This window comes from Sitophilus oryzae, unplaced genomic scaffold (genome assembly GCF_002938485.1).
Source record: "Sitophilus oryzae breed Bouriz unplaced genomic scaffold, Soryzae_2.0 scaffold_177_pilon_pilon, whole genome shotgun sequence".
Taxonomy (NCBI): domain Eukaryota; kingdom Metazoa; phylum Arthropoda; class Insecta; order Coleoptera; family Curculionidae; genus Sitophilus; species Sitophilus oryzae.
The window spans coordinates 4,072,340-4,098,282 of record NW_022146479.1 but is presented as its reverse complement, the minus strand read 5'-3'; the positions used below and the strand labels follow the sequence as shown (position 1 = coordinate 4,098,282).

Sequence of the window (25,943 nt, the reverse complement as noted above, 5' to 3'; positions counted from 1 at the left end):
CTTTTAACAACTAAGAAAAAATACCTGCAAGGTCTGTAAATAATTTATTAAGTATAAGAGCAATAATTTATATTTAATTTAGCAAAAATAATTTCTAAATTTGATGTTTATCAACAGAAAGAAAAGCTTATTAAAGAAGAATGATGTTAAGATATGTATTTTTTCCATTCAGAAATAGCATACTAGTTTTAATAAATTTTGAGACTTAATAGACATGTTACACCCTGTATATTTTCTTTAATGAGGAAATATAGAGTGAGACAGTATCCCAAAAAGGTTTTTCACACAATATGTGAGGAATGGCAATACAATTTTTTATAATATTTTTGTAGGTATATACAGCGATTTTACGTACATTCTTTTTGCATCAATAATACGTAGATAATGCGCTTTTTCAGAATACTGACTCACTCTCAGGTCACTCTGGTATATTTTAATAGGCTTTTCTGTATGCTGAGAAAATTGACTAAGTATATCAATCACAGCATAAATAAAACATTAATTAATGCATGTGTGGGGTGATTAGGTCAAACACGAATATAGAATTTTGCAAATGAATTCATCAAAATAATGATTTTTAAAGATACATTTCAAATAACCCTTAAAAATGTGTTTTAAAACAATATTTATCAGATCATTTAGCTTGACCTCTCACCTCTTAATTTAAAAAAATGAAATAATTCCATCTATATTAAAATTTCTCCATATAATTTATAAGACATAAATAAACAAAATACTCAACATTAATCTGTATACATATATAATCTATTATCTACAAATATTATCATTTGTTTAAGTGTATGTATAAGTTTAATTACAGAGTGATGCACATTTAATTCTTAAATACACTCTGTTTCTAGAGCTATTCCTTTTCTATTATCAGATAATATATGATAAAGTTTGAAAAGGTTTTCATAATTATGGAATTGATTCTCGAAAAAGTAAGAGATTCTTTTATTACAAAAAAATTATATAAAACTTTTTACATTTAGCTTAGGTAATTAAAAAAAACTGTTTGTATATAATTTATTGTCATTAATATATGCTGCGTTTGGTCATTTCTAAGAGCTTTTTGTTTATAATATTATTAAAATAAGACAGAGGAAATTTATTTTGATAATAAAATTTACATAATTTAATTGGGTATGCAACCAGCAATATAGGTAAAAACTGACTTAAGTTATATTTAAATTAAATAATACAAAGCGCTTCTTTATTCAAGAGAATAATAAATAGGTATATTATACAGGATGGCACGACGGGGTCTCCAAAAATCTGAATATTAGGTCTCCTATTTGAGATTCCTACATTTTTAATTTAAATTAAAAAATATATTGTCATATACATATACAGAATGATTCATTAAGATTTGAAGTATTTTAAATAGAATGCTGTATATTCTTTGGCCATTACATACACGTCTGGCAAAAAATGTATAAATAATGTAATAATAATCTATACTAAGTTTAAAAAAAATGAGTAGTCCCAAATAGGAAACATAAATAGAGCTCTTCTCCTAATACTGCCTCGCCTTGTATATAGATGTTTTTTTTAATAATTCCCAGCTCAAATTTGATTAAGGAGGTCCTGATAAAAAACGCACTTCTTTGCTGTATGGATAAATCTATATTAATAATTAGAGGTATGTATCAATGTATCTCTTACTTTTTTCGATAATAGATATAAATACCATCGGTAGTGGAAAAAGTATCGATACTAAAAGATATTGAGAGAAGTGACAGAGTAGGACGTTGAAATTTACTTTGTATCGTCCTGATTGGTCGATTTAGAGGGGGTTTGCGAGGGTGTAGCCAGTTGGTCGTCATCAAACATAGGATTTTTCACTTCCAATGGTCCTTCGATCTGAAAAAATATTATTTTTTAATCTATTAATGCTTAAAAGATTAGTATGTAGCAGAGATATAGAGGTAGAGAGTAGTTATGGGCATTACGATTCTTTTTAGTGAATCGAATCACGCGATTCAATTTCTCATAATGAATCAACTCTTAATTACGATTCGTTCATTTGAACAAACTACAAACACACTTTGCGTATCACAGTATAAATAAATATTTTTTTGTAAATAACTTCCGCATCGCTTGCATTTTGTGTCCATGCTGTTTTTGTTTAGGGCTTTTGTTCATTTGAATTATCATACGATATTACCCGATGTTTTTAAGATTAACTAAAGATGACCCTCAAAAAATGTAAAATCACTATTACAGGAAAGTAAACAAATATGGAATACTATCCCTATATGGAATACCGCTATTCTTTGGAAACGAATACCTACGCCTAATCGCAAAAGACAGTGAGAGACGTGCAGGTTTTACCTTGTTGTTGGCCATTGTTTGTCATTCAAACACTCTTTGTCGCCACGGTGAGAGTGTTTTCTTCCTCGATGGGAACAGTTTTTAAGCTACTAAGAAAGTGTATTTATTGATACGTGATAGCAAATAATATTGTATATTATGACAATGCATTGATTACATGTTTGTTTGATTGTTTTATAGGGGCCTTTTCTTGTCTGAATATGTTAAATAATTTTATAGTGGTCCATATTTGGGTACCTATTCCATTTTTAGATGCCTTTATTAAGTTTTAAAACAGTTATTAAGTTATGTGAAACTGTATGACTGATTCGGTTCATTCTTAGTTATTAAGAATGAACATTTTTGATTTACAATACTTTTTTTATATACACAAAAACTAATTGGTATTCCATATTTGGATACTTATTCCTCTACTTTCTGATCTACCCCTATAGATTAGAATTTCTGCGCACGTTTATGCTCATTCCTATCTCTATATTTCTGGTTTTTACTTACAGAAGCCAATCCAGGACATTCATACACTGTATAGTTTCCTTCTTCATCTTCTTCTTCTTCAGTGTCTGATTGAGATCCATGTCCACCCTGTGGATTTCTATAAAATATTTTTTTTATATAAAGCCTTATTAAATCATTTAATGTGATTCTTTTGAAGTTTATATCATTGCTTACCGTCCCATAGCTATAATCTGCTGTTTCTGATGTTGGTAATGATACATTTGAGCTGATTGGGCCAATCTTCTATCACCTGCATCATCTCTGTCCTTCTTTTCGTAATCCTTGTTTGGACCAACGATGCCATACGAGGGGTAGTCGCTGTCTTCTGCATTTTTCATGTGTTTCTGCAAACTGAAAACAGCAAAACACATTTAGAGCTTTACTTTATCGAGCTTGCTTACATTTGTGGCCATTATAGAAACTAATAATTTCACTCACATATCATTAAATGCTATTATTATATCAAAAAAATGTTTTTTAGACGTACACATATAAAACAACTACAAGTCCAATTTTTAAAGCAAACAAATAATATTTCGTAAGCCCATTCGAAATGTAAGGGATTAAATGAAAACTGTTTTGAATAAACAGAAAATTAATAATTATGGCGTAGTTTAAGCTCTGTAAATGTTGTCATTGTTTTAAGGTAAATAAGCGGAGCTGAACTAATACCAATTGAATAGAAACTCTATCTAGGGTCTCTCCCAATTATGCAATCTATGTAAACCATTATTAAAATAGAAGTGATATATAATTGCTTAGATAAAGGGTAAAATAGTAAAAAAATAACTAATAGTAACTTTTCTCATAGGTCTTTTTTGAAGAGATGAATCCACCACAGAGGTATAGACATTTTTTAATAAAAAATAATCATAAGAGTTTTTACTATATTCTACTGTATTAAAAAACTATTTTAAGTACTTACACATCTCTAGTCATTTGTTGTAGTCCGTTTTTGATGGAGTTCACAAAATCAATGACATTTTTAAACATATAGGTAGATTACAGATGATATATTATGATTTTGTTACAAGTTTATTTTTCATAGTTCAGAAAAAACCTGTGTAATAATTTTCTTAAAAAATGGAAACTTTGTACTCTTTGTAACAATTATAGATAAAAAATTAAAAGTAATTATTAGCAACAAGTATATGTAAAATATTTTTTTTATCGGATTTTGATCGTTTAAATTGTATTTGCTAAAGCGTTTGAATATTTGTTAATATATCCCTTAAAATAACATACTATATTATAACAAATGATTACTACTAGACTATTCCATTATAATAATTTCTAAAATAACATTCTACCCTTGTTTATTTGTTTTTACTTTGAACAAGGACTTTAATAAATTGTTCAATGTACACATACTTTCAGAATTTATATTGATCCAAAAAGGTGAAAACTATATTGCGTTCAATTTGAAATGCCCATTTCATATAACGTTTGGTTTTATCCTTGATTATGTTGGGGTTTTATCTATATATCCATTCAATTTAGTCTGAAACGTTTTATTTTCTTGAATTTCATAATATTTTGTAGAGATTATACAGTGAAAAGGTTCGAAAGAAAATACGACTTCAAATTGTACAGAATAATATTTTTTTGAAATACTTAGAAAGGTTTTTTATTCCTATTTTCCCATTAGTGCATAACTAGCTATTAAAACTTGTGTAGAAAAAAAAGGAAAGTAGCTATATTATAATAGCTACTTCATGTTAAATAAAAAAAAAATAACAGTATAGTCGTCATGGATAGTTACGATTTAATAGAGAAAATAGCATGGTCCTAATAATAGTGTAATCACGTGCAAATATCCCTAAAACCATACCTAAAACTTGTATGTATGTAGGCTAGACATCTCTATATACAAGGTTACCAGGGGCGGATCCAGGATAGGGAAAGGGAGGGGCTAGACACAAAACTTTACTCAAAATTAAGAACATAATAAATGAATAATATTGTATTACACGATTGAACCTAATAGGATCCCTCCCCTGGATCCACCACTGAAGGTTACCCTCTTTGTTTGACGGCATTAAATGAACTATAAAGAAGAAAATTGGTGTTTTTCATTTATAAAAAATAAATTTTTGAATGATATTTTTACGAGCACCATATCAAATATAATATATAAAATTTAAGTAGAATTTTATAAAAGTAAAGCAACATAAATATATGAAAATAATGCATTTATGGTGAAACATATTTAATTATATTTTGCTCTGCACACACATAAATATAATTTTTGACATATAATTGGAAATATTTCAAAATTGGTTAAACTTAGATATATTACTTGCTTACATTATACACAAAAGGTGTCTAGAATTTCCTGTAAAATTCAAAAACCAAACATACATAGATCTATAGAGAAAACAAAATTGAAAAATGTTATTCGAAGAATTTTCCGTTCTTCTAAAATAGCTTCTAAATTTTTACAATCACTTTTTAATTCCACTCTGTATAATAAGAGACACTGTTTTCCCAAAAAAAACAACGAACTAAAAAGGTAGATCAAAGTATTTTTTTTTCATATATGTAATTTTTTTTTTGGCTGAATTTTGTCAAAAATCATCTAAATTAATAAAATATTAACAGATATTTATATTATAAACAAAAGTAAATTTAATATATTGAAGAAAAAACATAAAAAAGTTTTATAGAAGACATTATGGTTAACTAGACAATTAAAAAAATCACTGTTTTTAACAATTCCTACCGAATTTTTCAAAAAGTTTTTATCATATTTTTGCATTAGGAAAAACTAATTTTAAATTAAATAAACCCGTTATACCACTTTTTAATATGTTTTCTACAACAGAGGATGTAGTTTTAAACAAATATAATAATAAAAACTTATAGTCGCGGTAAATGCTGATAGAATGTGACCGATCACGACAAACTACCCCGGAAAACTGTCGCCACGAAGACGTTGCTCTTCCATTCAAAACAACCAGCATGCACGGCGCACGGCTGTGTGTTAAATCCCCCTATTCAGGAGGAAAGGAATGTTTCTACCCTTATACAGTACGATTAAAAAGAAATGAATTAAAACAAACTTTAAAAAACACATTTTTACGTAACAGAAAACCTCAATAAGAACTAGGATATGAAAAAGTAATATTTATTAAAAAATATTAAGTTATTTAAGTTAGTTAAGAAACCTGATATCCTTTTTCGGATCATCAGATCGTACTGCATACCGTGTGTTTCAAAAAACATGTGCCATCTTTCGTGTGAAGATTTCCACGTAAAAATTAGATTTATTTTCCATATCAACATAGGTCCGATTTTGCTTTGTTTTGTAGTTACTGGAAGTTAAATCTTAATTTTTTTCCGTTTCTTATTTTCCTTCACTATAGCCTTGGAAATAGATATTAGACTTGGATTAAGGCAAATGTAACCCCCTGTATTTTTTTTGCAATATAAATAACTAAAAGTATTAAAAGCAAAAAAAATCTGTACTATTTCTTTATTTTCACCTCTACCGGATAGAATTTTAGATATTCTGAACAAGTTTTATTTAATAATTCTACCTACAAGTGACATCTAACTTTTTTGTTTTTGTGTTATATCTGCTTGTTAAAGCCACTTGCCGCAAAACTTTCTTAATATACAAATTCTCTCGAAGCAATTAGAGTTAAGATATTGTTATCTACCCCACTCTGGAACATCTAACGAGACGAAAGTTTGAACAAATCGTCCAATTACAGAGATATATTTAAAAAAAGATTTGCCGGTAATTAGAAGATCTAAATTCTAGTAAGATATTTTGTTTTAGAGATTAGATATTGTATATTATCCATTGATTAACAGTAAATCTCTTAGTTTTTTAAAAAAAAAATTCCCTGTTACCGCTTACTACCGCATCCCAAATAAGCGCCTTTTAAAAATCCAATATTTTTGCATAGTTTTACAAAATAATGTTTTTTACTAAATTGAGAGATTTAGAGATTAATGATTATCAAACCATACTATTTCCAAAACCAGCTTTGCTTGTTTATAAATTAAATTAATAGGTACCATTATATATGGGTACCATATATACAATTAAAACCATATATACATACATAAAATATACAATTTTGTAGAAAAATTCTATGTTCTTTAATTCTACAATTCTCTAAATAGTGTTACGTTTTAACTAACAGGCAAAACGTTATATGTAGAGGTGTATTCTTTACTATGACTTTGGTTTATAAATAGCCACTGTTAGCAATGTCAGCACTAGACATATTATAAAGTGTAAAGTTCAAATTAAAATATTAAGCCTCCCCTAAATTTGATATGATGCCCTTTTTATTAGACCACGCGGTATATTATTTGTCAATAACATAAATATGTATACTTTTGAAAAACTCAGATTTAACTATATACCATATTTAGGTTAATTGTAAATCGATAATATGGTTGACAAGGAAATAATCACAATATAAAACAGAGTACATTAATGAGGGCCATTATTTTATACACTGGGTTTAATTTGAAAGAAAACTTCCATTATTATACAATATGATCGAAAACAAAAAAAAACGGCGTCATAGACGTCTGGGGAACAATGATAATTTTGGCGAGGTCAAGCCCGAGACGTCATTTACTTGACTCGTACTCTTGTTTATTTTTTAATGGCGCTTATTGCCAGTTGGCCTTAAGAATTAAGCCTTAATTCAATTGATTTCGTTTGGTTTGTTTTTTGACAAGATTTATGTCAATTTTTAGTAAATATTGGCGTCTAGATATTGTCCTATTCAATGTCAATAATATATTATTAAGAACAAAAGATAAAAGAAAATAAATACTCAGGTTTTTGTTGGATGAAACTTCCAGATTATTTTTATCCATAAGTTTGTGTAAATAAAAGTAAAAATTTAATAGTATGAAGCAAAAATTCGAATTGTAGGTCTCTGGAACGTGTTCGCAGTTATTTCACAAGAATTTAATTAATAAGAAAGGAATAGACTGCGTGAGAGAGAAAAAGACCTACATACTACCCCTGGTTAATATACATACAACGAATGTCTGAAGCTTAATAAAATTTCTGGAGATATCTGGAAATTCCGAACGATCAAAATGACGATATTACTCACATATTTTCTGGATAATTTTGTTTCTGCATATTCAAAATATTTATTTTTATTTGTGTTTTTTTCAAAATTAATTTTCTTATGTTTGTTATAGAAAACAAATTTTATTTAAAAATCTTATACCACATTTTATTGAACATAACATATAGGTAGATAACTTCCATAATAATATAAATTTTAGTAGGTATCTCCATTAACCAGAATCTCCACTAACTGGACCACCGTTCTACTTCCCAGGTGGAAACCAACTTAAAGCAGAACTGAAGAACCTGGAGGTCTAAAACATTCAATGAAGTTTCTCAGGACTTATGACTGAGAAAAATCAAAGAGTTTCTTTAATTTAAGCACGAGCAATTTTCGGATTGCCACGGTTTTTTAACAGAACATTGTCTCGCTTTAATGAACATCTCAGTAGATTGAAGCAAAATATGGGGCAAAGATTGAACGAGTCGTTCACTTGAACGAGTATTAAAAATGAATCGTGAGATTCGATTCGCCGCTTAGAATACGGTTCCTTCAATTGAATCGTGGCCAGTACGGATCCATAAAAATTGAACGAACGAGTCTTAAAAAAGAGTCGTAAATTGAATCGCTTCACAATGCGACTTGTTCGTTTCTACGGCTCGTTCGTGGAATGTTCGAATTATGGGAATTGAATTGATTCATTGCTTACAATATGGTTCGTTTAAAAAATGAATATTAGAATTATAAACTTATATTTATCGCTGTCTTCATAATTATGAAGAATGTGCGTATATATGTAGTAGGGCATCAATAGACTCGAACAAAAGCCCTAAATAAACATGGTGGATACAAAAGGCAAGCGATGTGAAAGTTATTTACAAAAAAAATCTACTTATACTGTGATACGTAAAATGTGTTTGTAGTTTGTTCAAATGAACGAATCGTAAAAGTTGATTCATTATGAGAAATTGAATCGCGTGATTCGATTCACTAAAAAGAATCGTAATGTCCATCACTAATTGAAGCTAAGAAATAACGGTAGATGCAGATTCTGTGGGGAAAATAGATAAACACTAGAACATGACCTCATCACTGAGTGTTCTGGTGAGATGGGGAACTAACTTCTATAAACCAGTCTCAGAATGGCTTTTGTTAAAGTGCTGAGACTGTATGATGAGTTATAACTCAAGAAAGGTGGACACAATAGATCTATAAGGCCACGGAGATTAAGTTCTCCCCTCCGATATAATCTACAATCTACATAGAGAAAAAAATCTTTTTATATATTAAATATATTAAAAACTGTACTATAGATGTCATTGGTACTACCACCTTTTACTGAAAAAAAAACATATAGGTAGATGAAATATAATATAAATTTTAATAGGTATTACAATTGAAACTTCACCATCGCTTAATAAAAATAAATGGTACAATTTAATTAACCATAAAAAGCATATAAAATGGCTATAAACTCAGCGTATATTTTAATTTAAACCAAGAAGCAATAGCGAAAAAGTTTTAATTATTATTTTACAGTTTTTGCTGTTTCTTCAAGTTAATATATTAATTCTAATATACAAACAAGAGTAATCAGAACCTTTATATAGCGGAGTTGGAATTTATTTTGAGTTTAGTCACGTTCGACACATAAAAAATAACAATAAATTTAAACTTGAGTTTTTTTCTTTTTCATTTTGGTAACCCTTATTTGCTATTCTTTCATTGGAGATCAGTTTCTTTCGAAATGAAACCGTAATGGCTATAAAATAAAAAAGAAAATTTTATTCCTGCCACAATAAAAAAATTTCCCTTATAAGGTCCCCTATTACAGGGTGTCTCACATTTACGTACCTTTGTTATAATTCACAAACGACTTATAAAGAATTAAGTTACAAAAATAAGGCCTTTTGAATGAAAGGTTAAAAAAGTCTAAGGGAATTGTATCATCGAAATTTTATCCCATTGGGAATACCCATAGTGCAGTAAAACTCTGGATATATTAAAACAAGACCGTCCTCTGGAGAAACACTGAACACAGACATAGAAAGCACAGGCATAGAATTACACGTAGAATTATTAGGCATATAATTACGGCGTAGAATGAGTGGAAGGGGGTTAACCACCGCGACTTAAAAGATCTATTGTGTCCCCTTTTCTTGAGTTATAACTCATCATACAGTCTATAACTCATCATGCATGGGGATCTTTCTGTTGTAGGGGAGACCCGGTATTTCCCATTCTTCTTTCTCTTTCTTATCTTCTATTCATCATCCTCCGAGGAGTAGACATCTACCTCCTGCGAGGGTATACACCCTTCCATGGTGGAGGTCTAGCCCTCTGTACCCTTCATAGTCGAGGATCTTGCCTCCGGATGAAGTACCAGTGAGGTAAAGGCTGGAGGATCTGTCTCCATTCTGTCCATCTCATTAACTTGGTCTCTCCTTAGACCTGATACCGGTGTTGGCACAGGCATAGCAAGGACATAATTCTAAAACCACCAAGGAACTGCTAATGCTCAGAAGGAATAAAGTGCGGATTATAACAGGGTACGGATCTCTTGATATGGTAAAGAAGAGCTACCAAGTGCTACCTGAACAACCTGAATAGCTGTCAAGTGCTACCTGAACAAACTTAACCTGTATCAAGGAAGTATTTGCTGCAGACTATGCGGTAAAGGTCCTGAAACAGCAGAGCCCATAATATGTTACTGCGAGGCTCTGGATCGCAAGCGACACTTTCTATTAGGGAAAGCAGGATTAGACCCGCAGGAACGAATGCTCCCATCCTATTAAGGACTTGCACGAGTTGGTGCAGGGTACAGGGATAGGAGAGTGGGTGCAGGTGCTGACATAGAAAGGGGACCAACACAATAGGCCTTAGGTATAGGTCGCCCCTGAACTATATTTTATTGGCAAACATTTAATATGTTCCTGATTTGTAATTCTGAATGATACGCCACTGTAGATATTAACTTGTTAAAATATACCCACAATATTCCCATGCTGGATACCTCAAACATCTCAATAGTTTATACGTGAAATAATGATGTTATAAATTAATATCAACCAGATAAAACATTCATACTGAAAGGGGAGATAACACACATCTATATAATCAATTTATTATCACTACTAAATCATAAAAAAATAATTATGGAAATGCAGAATTTTTGAATAAAAAATATATTCTGATTTTACCACGCCACTGCAATCAGACACTTCGGTTCAAGTAGTAAAATTACGAGTATTTTTAACATGCTGTGTTTGTGTGTATCATATCAAAGTTATATCAATTTTCATAACTAGTACTCTTTCAAAAGTTAAACCGGTACATAGTCAATGAGGTTTTACAGTTCTGGTAATTTTTAAAACTACCTATTTATTGTAAAACTGTGATAAAAATAGATATAATACGTCATGAGTTTTAATCCTAACGGTAAGTCTATTAAAAAAAATAATATTTTACTTGTTTTTAATATACATACATAATCTTTTTTTCCCTTAGCAGATTATGAGAATGTAAACTTATTTTTGTTTATTATAGATATGTATGTCATTATCACTTTTGACTGCTTAGTAAATAACCACATAATCACTTTCTACCATAGGCGTGCAAATTTATAAATAAATGATCAAAAAAATAAATTAATATTTTTCATATTATATCTTAAAAAAACATATTACTGCTGTTTTGAAAATTGAGATTTCATATTCGTATTATAATATTTTTAAAAATATTTCACAGAAATATCAATATTTGTTAAGAAAAAGGAATAAGTACGTATGCAACCAGTAATATTTTAGATGAATGTAAAATAGTTAATGCATTTTTAGTTTAAATGTTTAGTACAGTACGTCTGTCAGTTCTGAAGATACAGGGTATCCGTGAGAGGGGTAACGATATTCTCTCGATGTTTTTCGTAAAAAACAGACGACGCGTCCCATCAATAAAAATTCAACAAATTTGCAAGTAGCCAATAAAATGAGTGGGCGGAGCGATTTGCAGTGACGCACTCGTCAAATCGACGTATAAAATATATTGCTGTTTATTTAAATGTTTTTTGTCCGCATTCCTTTCATAGACACAGATCCAGCAGATGTACTGTACACAGTACAGTACGTCTGTCCGTTCTGTAGCTACGGGGTATCCGTGAGAGGGGAAACAATATTCTCTCGATGTTTTTCGTAAAAAAATAGACGACGCGTCCCATCTATAACAATTCGACAAATTTGCAAGTAGCCAATAAAATGAGTGGGCGGAGCGATTTGCGGTGACGCACTCGTCAAGTCGACGTATAAAATATATTGCTGTTTATTTAAATGTTTTTTGTCCGCATTCCTTTCATAGACACAGATCCAGCAGACGTACTTTACAAAAAATACACAAAATATATTTTTAAATCATCTTAATCTTAATAATCTTAATAAAATACCACCTTATCTAAATATCAAATACATAAAACTGTCAGAACTGTATATTATTGTTCTTGTATTGAACTACAATGATGTATATTGTTTCAGAGCACCAACATTTAAGATACAACCCTTTAAAAGACGATTGGATTCTTGTATCACCCCATAGAGCTCTAAGACCATGGAGTGGCCAAACTGAAACACCTGCTATTGAAAAAGTTCCAAAATTCGACCCAAGCAACCCCCTATGTCCTGGAGTCACTAGAGCTTCTGGAAAAGTCACTCCTAAGTACGAATCAACTTATGTTTTTGAAAATGATTTTCCAGCTCTTTTGGAAGAAGGACCAGAACCAGAACCTTCTGATGACGAGCTTTTCCAGACCAAGAGTGCTAAAGGGACTTGTACTGTAATGTGTTATCATCCACACTCTGATGTATACTTTACCAGTTTGTCTAAAAAGGAAATTCTGGATATTATCAATGAATGGATTAAACAGACTGAGATACTGGGCAAGAAATATGTTTGGGTGCAACTGTTTGAGAATAGAGGTCAGATGATGGGATGTTCGAATCCACATCCTCATTGTCAAATATGGTCAACTAGTTTTCTACCGAATGAAGCAAGAATAACAGACTTGAATTTACGAAAATACTACCAAAAGCATCAGCGGCCCTTACTACAAGACTACTTAGAGAAAGAACTCAAAAAGAAAGAAAGGATAGTAGTGGAGAATAAAGAATGGTTAGTCGTGATCCCATATTGGGCTGTATGGCCTTTCGAGACCATGGTACTTCCCAAAAGACAGATCCTACGTTTCACAGACACAGATCAAGCTCAGAGAGAAGCCCTAGCTGAAATCCTACCGATTCTGGTCTCCAAATACGACAATCTCTTCAAATGTAACTTTCCTTACTCGATGGGATGGCATGGGGCACCTACAGGAGAGAAATTGAACCAATGCCAGCCTCATTGGACGTTTCACGGACTATATTATCCTCCGTTGTTGAGATCGGCGACTGTAAAGAAGTTTATGGTGGGCTATGAGATGTTGGCGCAGGCGCAGAGGGATCTGACTCCCGAGAAAGCTGCGGCGTTGTTACGGGAACAACAAAATGTTAGGTTTAAGACTGAGTAAATGTGTCCCTCTTGTTTATTAAAAAAATATAACATGTTGATTTAAATATTTAATTGAGCTTTTACTCTATTCTTTTTTAATTAAAAATACTTTAGGCTATGTCAAGATGTGACTAATTTATACAAGTTAATAAAACTCAGTGTTACATTTACCTAAAACAATATCATCTAGTTTTCCTAGCTCATTTTTCATTCTCTGTTGGTAGAAGGACCAAAAGCAAAAACCTATCTGATGATGACTTTTTGAAACATAGAGTGCTAAAGACCTCTGTAGTGTGATGTGTTATATGATACAGCCATACAGTGATGTATACTTTACCAATTTGTCTAAAAAGGAAATTTTGGATGTTATCAACTAATGGATTAGACAGACTGAGATTCTGGGTAAGAAATATGTTTGGGGCAGGTTTTTGAAGATAGAGGTCAAATGGTGGATTTTTCGAATCTTCATCCCCATTGTTAAATAATGAATGAAGCAAAAATAACAGATTTGAATTTGAAGTGTACAGGGGAAAAACATTATAAGCGTCATTTTACTAATTTTACAGGAGAGCGCTGCGCTGGACGGCTTTGTGATATTCTCGTATTCTATATTTTTGCTAGACATATTATCATAGGATTTAACAATTGCCCTGCAGAGTTTATACACTTTGTAGGGACCAGTTAGACCTACTATAATATTGTAAAATCCTAAAATTAAGAAATTAGCGCTTATCAAGTTTTCCCCCTAAATCCTTAGTTTACGAAAATACTACCTGAAGCATCATACACCTTGACTACAAGACTACTTAGAACTCAATAAAAAAGAAAGAATCGTAGTGAAAAATATAGAATTGCTAGATGTTATCCCATTACTGGGTAGTATGGCCTTTCGGAACCATGGTACTTTCCAAAAGACAGATCCTACGTTTCACAGATACAGATCAAGCTCAGAGAGAAGTCCTATATAGCTGAAATTCTACTAATTCTAGTCCCCAAATACGACAACTGCTTCAAATGTAACTTTTTTTGCTTCATGAGATGGTATGAAGAATAATGTCAAATGATAGGCTATTCTGACCCTGGCCATGACAAAGAACACAATAAGAAAGAATAGAAATCAAAGAATGGTCAGTATTAAAATTAAATAAAAAATATCAATTTTTTTGTGCATCCCAACTTCTGGAGAATTAAACCAAATTTATTTCCTATAGTATTACATTGTAGGCTATCATATTCACGTTTTTTTCTTCATCAACAATATAACCTCTACAAAAATGCTATTTTTCATATATGTCTTTTGTAATTTGTATTTTTCTCGGGGCAAATTCGCTATTTTGATTTAATAAAACATTGCTAAACTGATTTGTTGAAACGTTTATTATAACTTTAATAACCTACAATGTAACACTGTATAGTAAATTTAGTTTTAGAATAACAAATAATCCATGTATTTTGTGAAGGTGCATTTCAACAAGGTGCAGTAATTTATATGATTTTTCGTATCCTAAAAGCAAGTGTTCAGTTCAGTGCAAATTGGATTTAGTTTGTTGTACTTACTTGTACCATCCTATACCAACTGCTATAAGACCCACAGTAGCGGCAGCGCTGATTCCAGCAATGACAGCAATAATGTACACACCGGCGGTGTCGACTTGAGGAGAATCAGGCTTGAAGGGAACTACTTCAACATCTTTCTCGGAAGATCTAAAAATATATATGAAAAATAATAAAACAATATGCTTCTGAATTTTCTTTATTTATTTTAATTTTACATTGTGTGAAAATTGGATTTAGATCAATGATGGAGTCGCCCACCGAGGGTTCCGTATAAAAACTATATTTTTTATGATTAATTACAAATGTATAGTTTTCAGATATTTCCTTATGTACTTGGTAGTATAAGACGGCATCACTTGCCAAATTTCATAGTTCTAAGTCAACGGAAAATACTCTATAAATTTTGATTCCCTTCAGAGTGTCGACATTTTTTTTACCGGCATAAACGGCCAGAAGTTGGTTGGTAAATTCAACATTAAATAAAAATCTAAGTATAAATGGTCAGAAAACCACCTGTTAGTCAAAGAATGCACAGAAGAATGTACAATACAATATATGTACAATATTCCTCAATGGGTATATACCCTAGACCTTCTGGGTATATGGCAGGTATATACCCAACTTTTATTGATGTTCCCGTTGCGTTGGGTACCCACCGCCCATCACTGCTCTATAGTCAACGTACCCTTGGTTTAAAAGTGAGTTTTCGTTTGGTTGGTTTGAGTCACTTCTAGAAGCCACTATTTTTGGTTTGGTCAGATGCAGTTTGACATCGGCCTGTTTTGAAGCAATCTTTGATCTTGGTGTTATGGTGATCTCCTCTTCTGCAAAATAGAGTTTAACAGATTACAGTTTTTTAAAATTAGTTTATTAATTACGTGAGGAAATCAAAAGGGGAGGAGTTCGAGTCGAGTATCTCTGTATCTTATGTTTTTTTTTGAATGGGGAAAGAGGGGTTTTGGCAAATATCAAGTAATTTTTTCGTGTAAAAAATAGTATAAAGATTTGAGAAAATCAGATTAATTTAAAGTAAAACATATTAATAGACTAAAATATTTGGAAATCTGGCACAATTCTTACGTATGTATATTAAAATTAGCGTTTCCAGTTTTCGGGATATCGTTTTGAAATCCCGGGATAAGAATCTATAATTCTGGGATTGACTATCAGATTTTTATATTTAATCTAAAGAAATACTTAATACTGCATGTATCAAACAGAAGATGAGGAAAGACCTTTATTAAAGTAGACAAAACAAAGTAACATTCATATTTAGTAAGTAAAAAAATACAATTATTTTTTTTCAAACGTCACAAAAGTATTAATTTTTGCGACGGGATTGACAATATAAAAAAGTCATTTTAATAAAAGTAAAGCACTTTTACGCTTAAGCACAAAAGTAGGTACGAAAATATATTATTAAACTGACATAAAGTGTCAAATTCAACGAGCGTAACCATAGTTTCTCGATATACAGAGTGTCCCAGAAATAAGTGCAAGTATTTTAAGGGGTGGTAGATCTCGATAAAAGAAACATATCTTCTCTTTATCGTTTTTCAAATAAGTCCAAAATAACGGAGTTATTTTACTTTGAAAATTTCCAAAAAAAAAATTTTTTGCTTAAATTTTGAGAACCACTTGGATCTTTTCTGGATTTGCTTTCTAGTAAATTTAATCTACTATCTATGTTGCCATATTATCAAGAAATTATGTTTTTTTACTAAAAGCTAAAAAAAATTAAATTTTCTAAATTTTCAATTTTTTTTTTCGCGAAAAAAACCTTATAGGTGTGTTTCTGGGGTTGAACTATCCCAGTTAAAATACTTGCACTTATTTCTGGGACACCCTGTATAACTACATACAAGGTATGACTTTTATATATTTTTATATTATTTGGAACGTTTGTAATTGTTTAAAAACTTATTTCTGGCGTTTGAAAAAAATAGCATGTTCTGTTCGGAGTAAAAACGACTTTTTGTGCCTCGGCTGTATGTCAAGGCCTCGCCACAAAAGTGTCATTTTTACTCCTAATAAAACAATATACTTTTGTTGCAAAAAAAAATAAAATATAGCAAACACGGAAATATAACTTTTAGATATTGACGTTCTGCTTAGTATAAATAAAATATGATCTTTGAAAGACTAAAGTATATAAAGTCGAATATTTTAGATTGGGATTTAAATTTTTGGAGATTTTCGGGATCCCGGAATCCTGGTTTGGACCTTAATTAAAATCCATGAATAGATGTAAAGTTATTTAATACTCATATATTGAAACTGTGGTCCTCGATTCCTTATTAGATGAAAAAATATGGCGTGCAGTTAAAATTCCACATGACGAGCTACTGAAATTCTGTGCGCAGTTAACAACGGTTTAGACTGGCTCAATCAGAGTAAAGGTCATGGAGCAGATAATTTTCCTGAAAATTCCTCACGACATCTCACTAGTGGGGGAGGGGTTCCAAAAATCCTCAAAAGCGCCTCACGACGTAATAAAGGTACGTTCCCTTAATAATCCATACCTGTTCTTAATGGGTCTTTGAAGAATCGTATATCTGAGGGACCCACACCAAACTCACTAGGATCATCTGCCAAAGGTATATCATCAAACGATATCGTTTGGGGGAACTCTTCACCCTCCTTGAATTTGTAGTCTTCGTGATCGTGATGTGAAGAGTGTTTTGGCACTTCTTCTTCAGCTTCTTCATAGTCTTGCATTATCTCACGAGCGTTTTTAGACTTATGGAGAATGTTGGAGAATATCGGATGTCCGAGAGAACCTTGGTAAGTCTGTTCTTCTTCGGGGAGGAAGTTATTCTCGCTTAGTTGATATTTCTGAAAAAAAAACACATATTTTATTATTATTTATCGTATGATCGACGATAATTTTGGCGAGAGTAATCTCTAGACTAGACGTCATTTACTAAAAATTTACATAAAACTTGTCAATATTAACACTAATTATAAAAAGAAATAAAAAAATGATAGAAAGTTTCCAGACAAACAAATCTATTTCCAAAAAAAAAATTCTTTTTTCGAATTTTAAACTACACCATTTAAAAATTATTGTTAAGTACTCAATATAAAAATAAATTACAGCCTTCTTAAGCCAACTGGCAGTAAGCGCCATTAAAGAAATAAGAAGAGTACGGGTCAAGTAATGACGTCTAGATCTTGACCTCGCCAAAATTATCATCGATTGTTATTCACCAGGCCTGTTTGACGCCGTTTTTTTTCGATCGAATGGTACTTACATCTTCAGGTTCATCATCATCATCATTGAACGTGAAATCTTCTTCCACAGGGTACATTCTGGCTTCTTCCAGTTTTTCTTGCGTGGGAACATTGTACCTTATGTACTGACTCAGTTGACTGGGTAAATCGGCCATATGTCTCATGTGCTTGTTGTAACTGTCATCGCTCGTGTGTGGATTATATTCTTGATATTGTCTGTCTCTAAAATAGAAACAAAAAATTATTGTAGATATGAGCTGACTCGGCTAATTTTGCAACCCAACAATGAAGTGAGAATTTTTTTTCAGTCTTGTAGTACGGATAACTGATTGACCGATTTTATTTATATTTTCAATTCGAATTTTTTCAATATTTAATAGTTATTCTGCTATTCGAGGCTGAGACGAATACAACAAATTAAAGCTCATTAAAATCGGTCCAGTCGTTCTTGAGTTATAAATGGCGTAACTAACTCGACTTTTAGAAGAAGAAGCTTTATCATAGGAAAGAAGAAAAAAATATTTTAAAATTATACTAATACAAAAAAAAATCCAAATGATTGTCTTTGGAAGGTCAAAATATAAAAAAAAATATAATAGATAACTCAGAGGCCCATATTTAAAAAATAAAGTCGATGATGGTATGTAGGATAAAAGGAAGAACTTCATAAATTTAGATGAAGTATTTTTATTTGGAATTAAAATGAAACAAAAAGCTTAATCTCTTCAAGCTTATATTTTCCTTCGTCTTTCCAAAGAAGTATAAAATCTGTAATCCCGGTATTTTCCACTTTATTTACCAAATAAACTGTCCAATAACGGTTTGTGAAAAGCCCTAGCTGTCTCGGCAAATGGGGAGATTTTATTTTTATTTTTCTGCGAATTTTATTTGCTCTTCTTACGCGAGAAGAGAGAGAGAGCTTTTAACATTTCAGATGAAAAAAGGGATTTTTGTTCTTGTCCTTGGTCTTTAAGTCCTGTTTACACATGACGGTTTACCTGTTCAGTCAAGACGTATCAAGTAAAACCTTGTTTTTTGTTTACACGAAAACAACGGTCTGTTTTACTTGAACTGAATTAAAGCGGAAGACCGTCTATATAACTGACGGGATCATTCAGTTTTACAGCAAAACTGTCGTTTTGCCTGCACAGAAAAAAATATAAGTAAATTTACAAAAAATACTATGGATATATTCATAATCACCATCATTTCTAGTTTATTCAACCATTTTCAATTATGGTGTAGCCTCCTGTACATATTTAGATAATCCCTTTGTAATTAAAAAAAAATTGTCGCCCATTGTTGTCTACTGTTGCAAGCGGGTCCAAGTTATTGTATCTCTGCTAATTTCCTAATATTACGGTCACATCTTAGGTTTGGTTTTCTTCTGTGTCTCTTAATTCCTCGTGGGTACTATGCTGTAATTCTTGTGGTTTGGATCTGTTGTCCATCTTTCTTGCCAGATTTCCTACCCATTGCCACTTTAGGGATTTAACTTTGCGATTGCCGTCTATTACCTGGGTCTTTTGTCGTATTTATGTCAAAGATGTTGAAATTCACCAAATTCATTTATTTTCTTAGTATCTCACTCACCCATACCCTCCTTCTTCTTCTGCCAAGGATTCGTCATCGTAAAAATATATTTTCTAGAAAATGTAAATCCTAAATTGACATTTTAAACAACTATTCCTGCAACTGCTGCTCGCAACTTTTTATCGCAGTCACTGTGCGGTCTCAACAAACGTATACGCAAGATTCGGTTAGGCGCATTTTTATAATTCGCGCGTATCCGCATCCTCTGTTATCCACACTAACTGGACTCTACCTACCTGTTAATCCATTGTTCTCTAGCCAAGTCTGCCACATCCTTCAAGTACTCCAAATTCTTCGAATTGATTCTGTTGTCGAAATTTGCATCTCCACTTTTTTCCAGGTTTTTGGGTTCCGGTGTTTTGGGCACCAGAAATGGCCACTGTTTGTGCATGTCGTATTCCAACTCGACATTTCTTCTGTCCAAATCGTTAAGGTATTCCAGGTATCTATGGTCTGTAATTCAATAAATAAGTGAATAAACATTCAAGGAAAACACAAAAAGGAGTTGAATTAACTTAAATTCAATAAATATCATTATGTATTTGCAGTTTTTTACAGAAGCTGATAAAAATGGATATAGTTCTAGTTAATACGTATTATGTAAACTTTTACACTATTAATACTGGTTTATCGTAAATAATTTATTTATGTAGAAGTTTGCATTTAAAGATAAGAATATATTTAAATATTTTTATTGTCAGGAATTTTATTTTTAAAGTATATGCATTTAAAGATCGATTCACACACGTCTCTGTTTCGTTGCCGTACCGTTTCAGTCTCATTCACTAAGAGATAGAAGATAATGAAAAGGAGCGAACAATGGTGGCTGGTGGCTGCAACGACTTCCCGTAATCATGCTGTTAAAACATAACAGCTGGTTTTTATATGCAGCTGGTTTTTATTATATATTATATACAGCTGGTTTTTATATATAAAAACCAATTACTTAACAGCAGGATTACGGGAAGTCGTTGCAGCCACTCTAACTGGACCAGAAGTTCTGCTTCCCAAGTGGAAACCAACTTAAAGCATAATATAAGAACTATACGATATTTCTCAGAACGACCGAGAAAAATGAAAATTTTCCTTGATTTAAGTAAGAACAATTTTGCAGATTGTCACGGTTTTTTTTATCAGTACACTGCCTCCTCCATGAACACCTCAGTAGATTGCAGATAAGAAACAAGGGCGAATACAGATTCTGTGGGGAAAAAGGGGAAACACCGGAATCATTGAGTGCGCCGAGATTACAACCATTCTTCCATAAACTTTGGTACGACTGATATCGGAGATGGACGACTAACCTCTGTAAATCAGTCTCAGATACTAGCTTTTGTCAAATCTCTGAGACTGTATGATGAGTTATAATTCATGAAAGAGGGACACAATAGATTTATAAGGTCGCGGTGATTAACTTCACCTCTCCCATTATAACTACTGGATAACTGCCGATTTTGTACGAACTTATCTTATTAGAAAATAAGAGGGTTGTTATGCTGAAAATTGCGTCACATAGTTCGAGACCTCGTTAAATATGTATTTATCTCCGGAGTATTATGTACATATTTACCCTATACTCGGCTTTTGGAGAGTAAATATCTAAAATTAGTTTTGGAAGTTTGCAGAAAATTGTATTTTCGCTTGTAGCGTACAAGAATACAAACTAGGATCGATCTAAGTTTCTATGTACAAAGGAAATCAACGTTTTGTTTTGTGTAACTAGAAGAGTTTCACTAAACAAATATTATTATAGTATTCGTATTAGTTTTGAGGGTTTTTAGCTCACTAACTATATAACAAAGTCAGTAGAAAATACATTTTTATATTTTCTTTTCCTAATTCTTTTAAGACCAGTTTGGGGTTTTAAAGTTTTTATCTGTCTTTCTTTCTTCTTAGCATCTATTTTAATATGAATGTTAATAAAACTAAAATTTTGATTGATATACGACCATTTTAATACAGATACTTTATAATAAAACTTCAATTTAATGTATTTGTTTGTTCATGGATTGAAATTGATACTTTGACATGTGCTTGTGTTGACGAGTTCTGTTTTGGACAACTCTAATTATTTTAGAGCTAGATAAACCCTAAAGTGTCCTTGGCATAATTTAATAATGAAAGTGCCAATAAAATAATTTAAATTTATAATTCTATGTCTCTTTATTATTTTCATTATTTTTTTTCCAATATTTGTTCTAGTTAACCTAGATTTTTTATCAATTGTTTCCTTCAACTACAGTATTCTTTCTCATAAACGGCCTACAAACGTAACGATTTATCGTACTGCATGCAGTACGATATCCATCGAAACTGCCGCATTAACAATAAATCGTAGCGTGTGTAGGGAAATTGGATGGTTTGCAGTACGGAGCTTCCGTAAAATATCGTATCAACGGGTCGTGTCTGGGGGGGGGGTTTGAACGCAAGTCTGAATGTGTGGAGTGCCTGCCGCAGCGCGCAGTTAGGATATAATTTTTATTTATTTTTGGATTAATCAATATTATGGATTTAAAAAATTAGACGCTGGGAAGACTTTATTGATTTATATAGAGAAAACAGATGCCTAGGGGATGTGAAATCAAAAGATTATGCAAATAAAATGAAAAGAAATTCCAGTTATGAAAATATAAATAAATTTTGTTTATTTTTTTTTTTGAATATTTCTTGCTCTCCAGCAGCCACTTTGCAGTACGATATCCATCGAAACTGCCGCATTAACAATAAATCGTAGCGTGTGTAGGGAAATTGGATGGTTTGCAGTCGTCAAATCGTTTGCAGTACGGAGCTTCCGTAAAATATCGTATCAACGGGTCGTGTCTGCAGGGGGGGGTTTGAACGCAAGTCTGAATGTGTGGAGTGCCTGCCGCAGCGCGCAGTTAGGATATAATTTTTATTTATTTTTGGATTAATCAATATTATGGATTTAAAAAATTAGACGCTGGGAAGACTTTATTGATTTATATAGAGAAAACAGATGCCTAGGGGATGTGAAATCAAAAGATTATGCAAATAAAATGAAAAGAAATTCCAGTTATGAAAATATAAATAAATTTTGTTTATTTTTTTTTTTGAATATTTCTTGCTCTCCAGCAGCCACTTTTTACACCATTTCCGCTCTTTGATTTTTTTTATTCAGCAATACTGCAGCTACAAGCACGGCAGCTTTCTTCTTTGAAATTCTTGACATAACGGTAGCCCTTCTCGACGAAAATTGAATAATCTGAACTGCGGCAGTACAACGTGTTGCATCGTGTGTACAAAAAATGGCTGTACTGCAATCCGTACGATCTGTAGAAAAGGTAGAAAAGTGTGTAGGCCGTTATAGATTAGATTGTAGATTGTAGGGAGAGGGAAAATTGATCACCGCGACCTTATAGATCTGTTGTGTCTCTTTTGTGAGTTATAATCTTAATCTAAGGTTATAACTCATCATGCAGGCTTTGAAAAATACTAGGTTATGGATGAGTTCTGCTCTAAGTTGGTTTCCAATTGGGAAGCAGTACGGTTCTGGCCCAGTTATTGGAGTATTCGTTCCATTTCTAGCTAGATCGTTTGCTTTTTCATTACCTTCTATCCCTCGGTGGAGTAACACCCATACTAGGAGAACTTTATATTCTTTCTCTAATTTGTCCCGCTTCTCTAGGCATTCTTTAACCAACTTTGAATTGATGGTTACTGCCTTGATCGCTCTTAAGGCTGCTTGACTATCGGACAAGATGTTGTTTCCGATAGTTTCTATCTAAGATAAGTTTTCGTCTCTCTGGATAGCCTTGATTTCTGCCTATTCATGAGTGATAGTGTTCATTTAATACAAGAATGCAAAAAATTGAAAAAATATATATTTTTTAAAAATATTATGATAATTAATAGAAATACTATAATACTCGGTAATAATACTTAACTTAAATATAAACTGTCACATATTTTTTAAATAAACCTTATAGCATTTAGTAAGTTTATCACTTTGTTGATAACACAAAGTTAAAATATGCGTGGGTAGTCAGTTACATTACTTTATAAAATAAACTCTAGGAGAAAACAATAACATACCTTTTTTTAAACAGGCTTGAACGACAAATGTCATTAACCTATTTTATTCTGTTTATCAATATTATTATTATAATGGATACCATCATTTTCATTCAATCTTATAAATTCTAATTTTTTGGGGTAGTAAACAAAATAAATATTTTTAATTAAATACTAGATGGTATATTGTATAAATTTGTAAGTAACTCTGTAAGTAAGTCACCACGAAATTAGTGGAACGAATTAGTGGAACGAATTAGTGGATTCAATTAGCGCTGAAGTTAGCTCTAATATCAATGTAAGCGTTTAAAATGTCAAAATTAGTGGTAGTATTTTTCAGTTGGTATAGAAAAAGTTAACACATTTTTAACTTTTTCCACTAATTATTTATGCTTCAAAATTTGCGAGTAGTGTCATTTTGGCCTTTGATTATCATCGGATAAGAGATATTGTTTTTTAGAAATCAAAAGTTTATTTTTTATAAGCTAATTATTAGGCTTTCTCTATGGACACAACTGACTACCGCAAACTGTTAGGACAATCTATTAATAGTAATTGTATTTTTTAGACATTATAAATAATCGTAAATTTTTAAGTGTAATTGAATCCGCTAATTTACTCCACTAATTTCGAGGTTCTGAATGAAGCTTTAATCATTTTTAATAAATATACGCTTTTGCCTTTGTGAGCAGTACTAAGATTTGTACTGCATACGTTACAAATGATATTACAATTGGATTACCCTTCTTTAATAGAAGAAAACATTTGGAGGATTTTATTACTGACCTTACGCGTTAGTGTGAATAGTAAACAAAATAAAAATAAAGCAAAATAAGTCAGTAATTCATCACAATACACCAAAACATATTACTTTTAACACTGACTAGTGTTAAAAGTAAAATGTTTTAGTATAATGTGGTGAATTAGTGTATTATTTTGCTCTTTTAACACCAAAGGTTCCAACCCCAACTCTATATAACCATTTTTTATTACTCTTGTCGAATTATTATGATTAATAAAAACCTTAAATCATTTTTTATTCAACTGTAAAAGTCGCCATGTAGTACTAATATATTAATTAATGATTTTTAATTACATTTGGTACCACAATTATGAATAATTGAACTTTTTTGTTTGTCCGTAATTGTTTAGCTTCAGTTATTAACTTTCAACCCTTAAAACGATAAAAACAAAGATATATATTCTTTGACTTACTGTTAAACAATCTGCTGCCCTCGTGCACTGTTCTCTGTCCAGAACAGCATGCCACGAAAACCATCCCTACCAAAAGGGTCAGTCTCATGCTGCAATCAATCCTTCTATCTACCCTTTTGACCGCTCCATATGTTTTCCCACAGACGCCATTGCTGATCAATATCCGAGGGAAACTCGACATGCCATTGGCCGACTCGAGCCTGTGACGTCAGTGACGGGGGAAATAGAGATTTCCCGGTGAACAACGCGAGGCCTTTTCATTGACTGTCCGCTTTTCTTCTGTTTTCTGTACGGGGAAACGCGTGGGTGAATGAACATGCGCTTGAATCGATTTGTACAGGGGGCGATCAAAAAATTTACCACCTGTTTTTTAATTTTAATATCTATATATTTTTTATTAATCAGTCTTCTACACCACTGGCGTGTACGTCGGATAATTAATTAATTACTGGTTTATTACACATTTTATTTGATTTTTGAGTGAAACCCTTTATTTTTTTGAGTAGATTATATGGGAGGAGGGTGCCGCGACCTTACAGATCTATTATTGTGTCCCCATTTTACTTAGTTATCAAATACAGAGTTCTCCATCTCGGATATCAGTTGTACCAAAGTTTATGGCCCGAATGGTTGTCGTCTCGGCGGACTCATTTTCCCGACAGATCCTGCATTCGCCATTGTTTCTAGCTTCAATCTACTGAGGTGTTCATTGACGAGACAGTGTTCTGTTAAAAACCTGCTAGCTATTTCCTGTTTCCGATAGTTCCTATCTTAGATAAGTCGTAACCTCTTTATGGTATGGTCTGTTGACGACTGAACAGGTAAGACTGACAGGTAAAACGTTATGTGTTGAAGGGACTTTAGATGATTAATGATATTTTTAAGTTAGTTAATATGGAG

General features: G+C 31.9%; 2 protein-coding genes across 2 annotated transcripts; one reads left to right on the top strand and one right to left on the bottom strand.

Moving 5' to 3' along the window:
* Nucleotides 1-31: 31 nt before the first annotated feature.
* On the bottom strand, nucleotides 32-25,334 carry LOC115882247 (protein cab-1). Its single transcript, XM_030900182.1, has 9 exons — nucleotides 25,044-25,334; nucleotides 20,033-20,249; nucleotides 18,224-18,425; nucleotides 17,492-17,804; nucleotides 15,655-15,793; nucleotides 14,970-15,116; nucleotides 3,004-3,180; nucleotides 2,830-2,926; nucleotides 32-1,863 (listed from the first exon to the last, which is right to left on the bottom strand). Exons 1-9 carry the CDS (start codon nucleotides 25,222-25,224, stop codon nucleotides 1,759-1,761), a joined length of 1,578 nt encoding a protein of 525 aa, XP_030756042.1. The 5' UTR covers nucleotides 25,225-25,334; the 3' UTR covers nucleotides 32-1,758.
* On the top strand, nucleotides 10,973-13,594 carry LOC115882248 (probable galactose-1-phosphate uridylyltransferase). The gene is made up of 2 exons (XM_030900184.1): nucleotides 10,973-11,318; nucleotides 12,404-13,594. Exons 1-2 carry the CDS (start codon nucleotides 11,300-11,302, stop codon nucleotides 13,429-13,431), a joined length of 1,047 nt encoding a protein of 348 aa, XP_030756044.1. The 5' UTR covers nucleotides 10,973-11,299; the 3' UTR covers nucleotides 13,432-13,594.
* Nucleotides 25,335-25,943: the final 609 nt, after the last annotated feature.

Bases quoted from the DNA above. Each gene is read 5' to 3' on its own strand.
- LOC115882247 (XM_030900182.1), bottom strand. From the start codon at position 25,224: ATGTCGAGTTTCCCTCGGATATTGATCAGCAATGGCGTCTGTGGGAAA. The intron at 18,426-20,032 runs GTAGGTAGAGTC...TTTCTATTTTAG, and splicing joins AGAGAACAATGGATTAACAG to AGACAGACAATATCAAGAAT. The intron at 3,181-14,969 runs GTAAGTACAACA...TGCTGTTTTCAG, and splicing joins GTTGGTATAGGATGGTACAA to TTTGCAGAAACACATGAAAA.